The sequence below is a fragment of the Neopelma chrysocephalum genome, unplaced genomic scaffold (genome assembly GCF_003984885.1).
Source record: "Neopelma chrysocephalum unplaced genomic scaffold, ASM398488v2 Primary Assembly neopelma1_93164, whole genome shotgun sequence".
Taxonomy (NCBI): Eukaryota; Metazoa; Chordata; class Aves; order Passeriformes; family Pipridae; genus Neopelma; species Neopelma chrysocephalum.
The window spans coordinates 1-9,969 of NW_020921880.1; the positions used below are offsets into that span (position 1 = coordinate 1).

The window sequence follows — 9,969 nt, forward strand, 5'->3', positions numbered from 1 at the left end:
CTCCCTGTGGGGTCTCTGTGTGCTGAGTGTTGGGGGTCTCTGGGGTTCGGGGCGGGCATTGGGATCCCCTTTCCCTGGGGTCGGTTCGCCGGGCCGGCCGGAGCGCTGTGGTGAGAAAAGTAATGGCGGATCGCGCAGAGCCTCATGGGAGTTGCAGCTCCCTCTTGAGTACTCCGCAGGCGCGCCTGCGCGGTGCAGCCAGGGCGTTGGCAAAGCCCCCCCTCTGCCCCCCCCCGCTGGTTCCAGGCCTGCGCTCTGACCCTCGGAAACCCCCAAACCCCTCGGCTAAACCCGCCCGAGCCCTCCAGCCTTTCCACCCACAGCCGGGCTCCCCGCAGCCCCCGAGGGGATCCCCAGAGCCCCGCTCTCCCCCTGGCCCCGCCAGCCCACAGTGCAGCACGTACACAGCGCCATGATGGCTTCCCGGAAGCCAACACGGCACTCTGCGCGCGCAACGCCTTTACTGACCCCGCCGCAGCCAATCAGGGCGCGGCCGCACCCTCCTCCCGCCCGCCCGCCATGCTCCCGTCAGGAATGTTTGCACAGGCGGTGCCGCAGCACCCTCAGCCTGAACTGAACCTGGTTTTACCTCATGAAATCTTTGATCTCTGTTAGCCAAGCCCCTCTTTCCTTCTCCAATTGTCTTGTCCTTTTGCGGGGGGTTGTCATAGCGGCCCTTTGCACTTGAGCGGAGTGAGGTTTCGACCACAAAGGGCCAGTCCCCTTTCACAAAGGCAGGTTCTTTCAACAGAACACTTCTTGGGGGGGGGGGGTGTGGAGATTCCTGCCTTGGCTGGGGCCACCCCCAAGGTCACTGCTGGAGGTTGAGAGCAGAGATCTCCCCACCAGCGTTGGTCTGGGGGAGTTCCATCCATCTCTAATTAACAATTACTGCTTTTGTGCCAGCTTGAGTAGAATTGCTTCAACAATTGCTTTAGTGTAGAGCACTCTCCCATCTTATCCTGTACTCCTGGTAGTTTTAGTGTTTCTATTGTGCAGTAAAAAAATTCTGATGAAGATCTTTTGTCTGATCATTTGTATCCCTAAATAATTCTTTTCTATCAATAGATCTGATTTGCCATAATTAAAACTTATTACAGTCACACCTCTGTAATTCCTCTAAACTGAAAGTGTTGGGATAATCCAAGGCTGAGATTGGATCCAGCAACCCCCAGCACCCCACAGGTAATTGGGAGCTCAGGGGGGCCACCCCCCTTTGCCAACCCCCCTGTGCCCAAAGACCCTCATAGGACAATCTGATCCACCAGACCACCCTCCCTTTTCCATGCTTCTCCCTGTTCCTCCCAATTTTCCATAGTCCCCTCAATCCCCACCCCACCCTCGGATTACTCTGGGGGTCCAAACCCCCATTTTTCCCTCCTCTCACATCTTCCACATCATTTCCCCAATCCCCAGCTTCCTCCAACTCAGTTTGGGGTCCCACCACCCCAAAAAAAGGGGTTAGGTGGGGTCCTGGGTGGGCTCTGAGTATGTTTGGGGGGTTCTCCAGAGCCTGTGGGGAGATTTAGGGGGGTCCCAGCACCTTTTAGGGTGAGCTGGGTCCATTTTAAGGGGCAGGTGCCCCACCAAGACCCTCCCAGAGCGAGTTGACATGGGGGGAACAAAGGGGGGTCCCCATTCCCAATCCATCCTGGGGCCGGTTCTGCCCCCCCCAAATTCGGCTACACCCCTCGGGGTCCCTCCAAGCCCCTCCCCCACTGTCCCCCAATAACCAGGACTGGGGCGAATTGGGAAGCTTTACTGGGATCACTGGGAGCAGCCGGGCACAGGCAGAGTGACAGCAGGGGAGGGGGGGACACACGACCCCCCAAAATCCTCGTGGGGACAGGGGAGGGGGGTCCAGGCTGGGCCCGAGGCCCCGGGGAGGGGCTGCGGCCACCGCCGGCTCAGGAGCTCTGTGGGGAGAGAAAAGGGGGTGACACCGGGGGGAGGGGGCAGGGGGGACACCGGGATACACCAAGACCTGGACTGGATCCAGAGGGACCAGAACTGGGGCAACAGGGATCATACTGGGAGCACCTGGCAGCACGTTAGAGGCAACTGGGATATACAGGGAGTGGCTGGGAGTGACTGGAACCATAGTAGGGATGACTGGGAGCAACTGGAACCACGCTGGGGGCAACTGGGCTCCTACTGGGAGCAGCTGGGCCCCTGCTGGGGTCATACTGGGATCATACTGGGAGTGACTGCAATAGTACTGGGAGTGTGTAGGAGAGACTGCAGCCATACTGGGGATGAGTGGGATCAAACTGGCTTCATACTGAAAGTGTCTGGAAGTTACTGGGATCATACTAATGGTGACTGGATTCATACTGGGATCATACTGGGAGCAACTGGGACCATGCAGGGGGCAAATGGCATCCTCCAGGCAGTGACTGGGAGTGACTGGGGCCATACTGGACTCAGACTGGTAGTCCCTGAGAGTGAAAGGAACCATCCTGGGGGAGGGGCTGGGAGCAACTGGGACCACCTTGAGGGCAACTGGGATCCTATTGGGAGTGACTGGGATCATAGTGGGAGTGACCAGCACCATACTGGAATCATAGCAGGAGCGACTGTAAGTGACCAGGATCAAACTGGGAGTGACTGGAACTATGCAGGGGGGAATTGGGAGCCAGTGGGGCCGTGCTGGAAGCCAACTGGGAACATACTTGGAGCAACTGGGATCATGTTGGAAGCAACTGGGAGTAACTGGGAGTGACAGGGTGCATGCTGGAGGCAACTGGCATAAACTGGGAGTGACTGGGAGTGACTGGGATCATACTGATGTAAACTGGAGCCATCCTGGGGCAAGTGGAAGTAACTGGGTGCAGTGGGTTTCTGTGGCTGGGTTTTGGTAGTGGGGGGGCTACAGGGGTGGCTTCTGTTAGAAGCTGCCAGAAGCTTCCCCTGTCCCGTGGAGCCGTTGCCAGCCGGCTCCAGGACGGAATTCCTGCTGCTGGCCAAGGCCGAGCCAGTCAGGAGTGACAGTAATGCCTCTGGGATAACACATTTAAGAAAAAGAAGGAATTCCAGCCAGGGAAGAGTGGAGCGAGAACATGGGAATAACAACGTGTAGACACCAAGGTCAGCGCAGGAGGAGGGGCAGGAGGTGCTCCAGGCGCTGGAGCTGAGGCCCTGCAGCCCGTGGGGCAGAGCAGGGTGGGGCAGATGTGCCCCTGCAGCCCCTGGGGGAGCATCGGGGTGCAGAGACCCCCCTGCAGCCCATGGGGGACCATCGGGGTGCAGAGACCCCCCTGCAGCCCATGGAGGCTCCCACGCTGGAGCAGGTGGATGCAGGAAGGAGGCTGTGACCCCGTGGCAGGCCCAGGATGGAGCAGGGTCCTGGCAGGGACCTGCAGCCCATGGAGAGGGAAGCCCAGGCTGGAGCAGGTTTTTCCTGGGCAGGACTCGTGGCCCCTGTGGGGGGACCCACGCCGGTACAGCTCATCTGTGAAGGACTGACCCCATGGAGCAGTGACCCACGGGACAGCAGGTTGGGAAGAGCTGCTGCCCGAGGGATGGACTCACGTTGGAGAGGTCCATCAAGGACTGTCTCCCATGGGAGGGACCCCATGGGAGCAGGGGAAGGACTCCAACTCCTCTCCCTGAGCAGCGGCAGAAAAAACAACTGACCATGACCCCCATTCCCGTCCCCCTGCACCGCTGGGGGGAAGGAGGGAGAACATGGAAGGAAAGATGGGGGAAGGTGTTTTTAAGACTGTTTTATTTCTCACTCTTTGGCTCTTATCCTGTTAGTAATAAATATAAATACTATCCTCACTTTGAGTCTGTTTTGCCCATGAAGGTGATCAGTCACTGACCTCTCCCAGCTCTTATCTCTACTCATGAATTCTTAGCTGTTTTTTTTTTCTCTGTCCTCTGCCCAGTTGCAGAGGGAGAGTGAGAGAGCAGCTTTAGTGGGTACCTGGTATCTGGCCAGGGTCAACCCACTACAAAAATATAAAAAGAAGTAATTTTTTTGGTCTTGTTCTGATACGGTTGGGGAGCTGGAAAAACAAGACTGGTGCAGGGAGGTCCAAAGCACGGCTTTGTGTCTGGATGATGGAGACATCACATTTAGAGGGAGACAGACTGCAGTTGCTTTCCTAGACTTTGTCCCACCTTAATGGTGTTTTTCCACCCACAGCAGCATTGCTGGGAGATGTTGCAGTGGCACATCCACCCTTCTCTGCCAGGGCAGCACCTTGGCCCTTCCCACCCCACCATGGATTTACCATTCCTGTGGCAGGGACTTGTCCCCACCTGATATCCATATGGGAAATGCAGCTCTTGTAGGTGGCTTTTCATGGTTCCACCACAGGCTGGCACAGATTCTGATCCACCTTTGAGAAATTGTATGGTCTATGTGTTCTGGATAAAGGTGTCCCACCTTTGCACGTTGTGACCCAAGGGAGTTTCGGTGGCCAGTTTGTGTGTCAAAAGCACTCAGTACTAAAACGTAGCAAGTTGCACGTTTGCACAAATCTGCACGAGCTCAATGCCCTGCGTACCCACACAGGCTTTTCTGTCCCGAATCCTGCTGATTCCGTGCCTGGGACTGGATTTATTTCAGCAGCTAAATGGTTCACTGGAGGACTAATTGGCTCTGAGAGCTCCAGTCCTTTGCAGCAGATTATTGGCGTGCTGGCAGGAGCAGCTCCCTTCCTTCCCTTTCCCCTTCATTATAAAAACAGGAACTGTAGAGAAACCAAATACCACACGGCCCCTGCGCCGAGCCCGTCAGTGCTCCCGGCTCGGTGTTCAGCACAGAAAGTCCCTTTTATATTTGGGAAGCGGAGGGAGAAAATTCTGGAAGGGCGAGAACGCGGCGATAGCTGGGATGAACTGGGAGCCCTTAGGAAAGGACTGGGAGGTGCTGGGATAAACTGGGAGCCCGGAGGAAGGAACCGGGGCCCTTCCGCCATTTGCGTAGCGCTGAAGGCATGGCGCTTACGCCACTTGCGTAGCTTTACGCAGTTTACGTACCTCCCCTTCCTTGCCGTTCCTGGCGCCTTCTTACGCCGTTTGCGTAGCGCTGAGGGCAGCGGCGTTAGGAGGGGACTTGGGTGGACTGGGAGCCCTTAGGAGGGAACTGGGAACCCTTAGGGAGGGACTGGGGCAAACTGGGAGCTTTTTAGAGAAGACTGGGATGAACTGGGAAAGGTCCGCGAGCCCTTACGAAGCCACCAGGGCCCTTCCGCCATTTGCGTAGCGCTGAGGGCAGGGCCTTTGCGCCATTTGCGTAGCATTACGCAACTGACGTAACTCCTTTAATTACCATTACCAGCGCTCCTCTTACGCCATTTGCGTAGCGCCGCGGGCATTCCTTGCCCTCTTACGCAATTTGCGTAGCGCCGCTCAATTGCCGCCCGCGGCTCCGCCTTACGCCGTTTGCGTATCCCTGCGCCATTTGCGCAGCGCGACGGGGGCGGGCCCGTATCCCCGCGTGCTGATGTTTATTTATCAGTGTCCAGGCGCTCAGTCCTACACACCCACGGGCCCCACGCCAGCGCGGGGGAGGATCCCGGGGGTGTCCAAAAGCTCCTCCAAGAGTCAGTTTATGGCTTTGCAGAGGGCTCTCGGGAGTCACCGAGGGGCTGAATGTAAGAGAGAAAAATTAAATCTTTAGGGGGAAAAAAATATAACAATTGCATTTCTGTTTTCCTGAGGAGCCGTGGGTGTTTTTAGGCAGCTGCCTGCAGAGGCCGTCGCCGTTTTGTGAGGCGGCATTAGTGCAAGGGCAGGAGCTGCAGGCAGCAAGGGCAGAGAGGAGAAGGGAGCAGGAGGTTCAAGGGATCCTGGGGTGGGAAGACAGGGCAGAGCTGCTCAGGGGAGGAACCTTACCATCTCTTTGCCACGCTCAGGCTCTGGCTGCAGAGCAGTGCAGGTGAGTTCCTGCAAGTGCCTCTCCCAGCTGCCAAATGCCAGCAGTGGCAGGAGCTGTCAGGATGGCTCTGCTGGATTTCCTGGGGTGCAGCAGGAGAAGCTGCTGCAGAGCAGGACTTGCTGCTGCCCCCTCAGAGGCCCAGGGCAAGAAGGTTCCCTGTGCCAGGGCTGGCTGTGGGCTGGGAAGGTGGGGGTGCAGCCAGGGGTGCCCAGGGCTGTGGTGCAGAGCAGGGTCCTGCCCCCAGGGCTCTGTGTGCTGGGGCAGGGACTCTGCTGCCTGCCAGGGACAGCTCTCAGCCCGGCCAAGGAGCTGCCACGGCCCTGCAGGGAGAAGGGGTGGGTGGAAGGAGTGACCCCTCAGGGCAGGGCAGAGCTGGGCAGGGCTGGGCAGGGCGCTTCAGCTGCAGGGTCAGGGCTCCTCACAGCTTCAGCTCCACCTCCTGCCATTTCCAGGGGCCCTTCTCAGGAAGCACATCCCCCCAGAACACCTCCCCCTTCCCAGCCACCACAGGCTGTCTGGGATCTGCTCTGCAGCCCCTGCCCAGGCAGAGCTGCCCCTGGGCACTGGGCTGGGGATGGCTCTGGGAGCACTGGCAGGGAGCTGAGCTGGGCACAGGGAGGGGCTGCTGGCAGGAACAGCTCCTCACCCAGAGACAGGCAGGCAGGGAGAGGCAGCTGCTGCCACAAGTGCTGGGCAGGGGGATGTGGGCCCCTCCCTGCTGTCCCTGTGGCACAGACCCCTCCCCTGAGCAGCTCCTCCCTGGGCTCCTTTCCCAGCCTAAGCAGAGCCTGTGCCCTCAGGCCCACGGGGGCTGGGCTGTGCATTGCCCTGCAGCAGCCAGAGCCCAGGCAAGGACAAGACCCTGATTTCCAGCTGTCTCTCTGTGTCCCTCCTCCCTTGGCAGCAGCCTTGTGGCATTTCACTGCCATCCCCTGCTGCCTGGGCTCTCCTTGTTCTCACCAGTGGGTTTTCTGAGCCAGTGTGGGTTTTGGGGGGACAGATTCCTGTCCAGACACAAACCCTTTGGGTGCTGCTGTGGGGATGTGTCTGTGAGAACCAAGTGCCCTCCAGGCGCCTTCTGCCATCAACTTTGTCTAAGCCTTCCACCCCCCCAGCCCCAAGCCGTGACACATGGGCATGTCTTGTGCATGCAGGGCAAACATGGACTCCTGAGCTGGTCATTGGATGTCCCTCCTTGGAGGGAAGAAGAAGCCCAATGGCCTGGGGTGAGAGGCCAGTGCTGGGAGCGGCGCTGGCTGTGCCAGGGCACTGCTGGGTGCCCCCACCCTGAGCACTCCCACCCTTGTGCTGGTCACTGCTGTTTTCCTCTGCAGGGCATTGTGTTGGGCACATCTTGGAGAGCAAACTGGAAAGAAGATTGAAGCTTTGAGGCCCTGCCCTGAGGAGATGGCCCTGCAGGATGGCAGTGCTGCTGCAGAGGTCAGCTCTGTGCCAGCAGTGCCCGTGGCTGTCCCTGCCTGCAGTCCCTGGACAGTCCTGCAGCAGAACTGGGACCGACTGCCAGAGCACTGAGGCCTCCAACAACACAGGGCTCTGCAGGACAGTGTGGAAGGGAAGGAAGAGGAGGCCCCGCAGGAGAAGGGCTGCTGCTCCCTGGCAGTGCTGCTCTGCTGGGACTCTTTTCTGGCCCAGCTCTGCACAGAGGCCCCGACCCTGCAGCTGCAGAGAAGTCAGAGAGGAAAGATGTCAGGCAAACAAGCCAATGCAGAGTTCTTTATTTGGTTGAAGCAGACAGTGAGTAAAATTCCCAATTTGTACAGCCTCTGGGCCAGGCTAGAAAGGCAAACATTGAATTGAAAATGGTGGTTATATATATCTGAATATATATATATATTTATACATATATTTATATATATAAAGACTTTTTGGTTTGACCAAATTCTCACAGTAATAATACCCTTACCAGGAGCAAAAAATAGAGAAGATATGGTGGACCTTTACTGAAGTACAGAACAGGATTGGCCCTTACTGAGGTACATAACATGCAGAAGAAGGAGAGTTTATTGTTTCTGAAAAACACCCAGTTATCAGTTTCCTCAGGGCATCCTTGAGCTCCTGGTTCCTGAGGCTGTAGATGAGGGGGTTCAGTGATGGAGACACCACTGAGTACAGAACTGACAGAGCCAGATCCAGGGATGGGGAGGAGATGGAGGGGGGCTTCAGGTGGGCAAACATGATAGTGCTGAGGAACAGAGAGACGACAGCCAGGTGAGGGAGGCACGTGGAAAAGGCTTTGTGCCATCCCTGCTCAGAGGGGATCCTCAGCACAGCCCTGAAGATCTGCACATAGGAGAAAACAATGAAAATGAAACAACCAAATATTAAACAGGCACTAACTACAATAAGCCCAAGTTCTCTGAGGTAGCCTGAGTGTGAGCAGGAGAGCTTGAGGATGTGTGGGATTTCACAGAAGAACTGGCCCAGGGCATTGCCCTGGCACAGGGGCAGGGAAAATGTATTGGCTGTGTGCAGCAGAGCATTGAGAAAGCCAGTGGCCCAGGCAGCTGCTGCCATGTGGGCACAAGCTCTGCTGCCCAGGAGGGTCCCGTAGTGCAGGGGTTTGCAGATGGCAACATAGCGGTCGTAGCACATGATGGTGAGGAGGGAAAACTCTGCTGTGATGAAGAAGACAAAGAAAAAGACCTGTGCAGCACATCCCGCATAGGAGATGGTCTGAGTATTCCAGTGGGAATTGTGCATGGCTTTGGGGACAGTGGTGCAGATGCAGCCCAAGACTGTGAGGGAGAGGTTGAGCAGGAAGAAGCCCATGGGGGTGTGCAGGTGGTGGTCGCAGGCTACGGTGCTGAGGATGAGGCCGTTGGTCAGGAGGGCAGCCAGAGAGATGCCCAGGAAGAGCCAGAAGTGCAGGAGCTGCAGCTCCCACCTGTCTGCAAATGCCAGGAGGAGGAACTGGGCCATGGAGCTGCTGTTGGACATTTACTGTTCCTTAGCACCGGGTCTGTTCAGAAAGGGAAAGCCCAGGGAACAATTTAGACAGTCCCCTCTCAGCAAAGCCAGGTCAGTTTTCAGGGAAATCCCCTCCAAGTCAAGGCATTTCTTTTCTCTGGTTTGTGCTCTCTGAGGGTGCTGTGAGAAGCAGGAGTTCTGGTCATGTGCTGCCAGGGACTCAGCTTTGCTCTGCTGCAGTGCAGACATGGAGCTGGTTTGGGACAGCTCTCATGATCACAGGGGATGTCACATGGAACCCAGCTTTGATGGAAAATTTGAATTCCTGTACTGTTGTCTTGGAGCAATTTGGGCTGCAGGAGAGAGACACAGTGTATCCTTAAAAGAATTTTGACTGGGTTTTTTGGTTACAATCATAACACCTGGGGATTGTTTTTTTAGAGACAAATTTTTCTGATGACAAATCTGAAGATTGTTTAGCCAGGACAGGCAGAAGGGCTGAGCTCTCCATTGCTTATTGCAGAGCCAGGAGAGCTGCAGTGCCTCTCAGTCTGTTTTCCATCTGCCCTGCACTTTCCCTTGGGCTGCCTTGAAGATGACTTCACACACAGATTCATCTTTACAAACCCCACCAAGATCTGTGCTGAGAGCAGGGCAGCGCTGCTTGAAAGGGCAGCTCTGGGAAGTGTCCCCTGTGCCAGCCCAGAGGTGCAGCTGTGCTGGACAGAGCAGGACAGGAGCCCTCCCACAGAGAAGCCAAGGGCTGGCACAGGAGAGTGCCCACCCCCAAGGGAAGGCTCAGCACTGCCCAGGATCCTGTGCTCATTTCTGATCCTGCCTGTAATATTCATCTCTGAGAGGAAAAGAGTTTGAATTTCAGTGCAGCCTCCTGAACTGAGAGAACAATGTCTCTGCTACAATGCCTAAGCTGGAGACACCCATCAGGACTAATTCCTTTCCTGTAGCCCCTGTCTTTTCTGAGCTTTGCAAAAAATTCTCCATTCAATATTCTGTAGTGGTCTGGAGCTGTGAGCAGGTCTGACCCTGCAACAGCGAGACATGGAAAAAAGATCCTCCACCAGGTGCCAGGTTTGCTCCTTGCCCACAGCCCTTGTGCCCCAGCCCTGGGAGCAGCTCCCCGGGCTGGCTGA

General features: G+C 56.6%; 1 protein-coding gene across 1 annotated transcript; it reads right to left on the reverse strand.

The window, feature by feature from the left end:
- Positions 1 to 7,942: 7,942 nt before the first annotated feature.
- On the reverse strand, positions 7,943 to 8,848 carry LOC113980235 (olfactory receptor 14J1-like; the record flags this gene model as incomplete). Its single annotated transcript, XM_027707473.1, has 1 exon — positions 7,943 to 8,848. A coding segment is annotated over exon 1 (906 nt), but the record flags the coding sequence as incomplete, so codon positions are not given.
- Between the last annotated feature and the right edge of the window lie 1,121 nt (positions 8,849 to 9,969).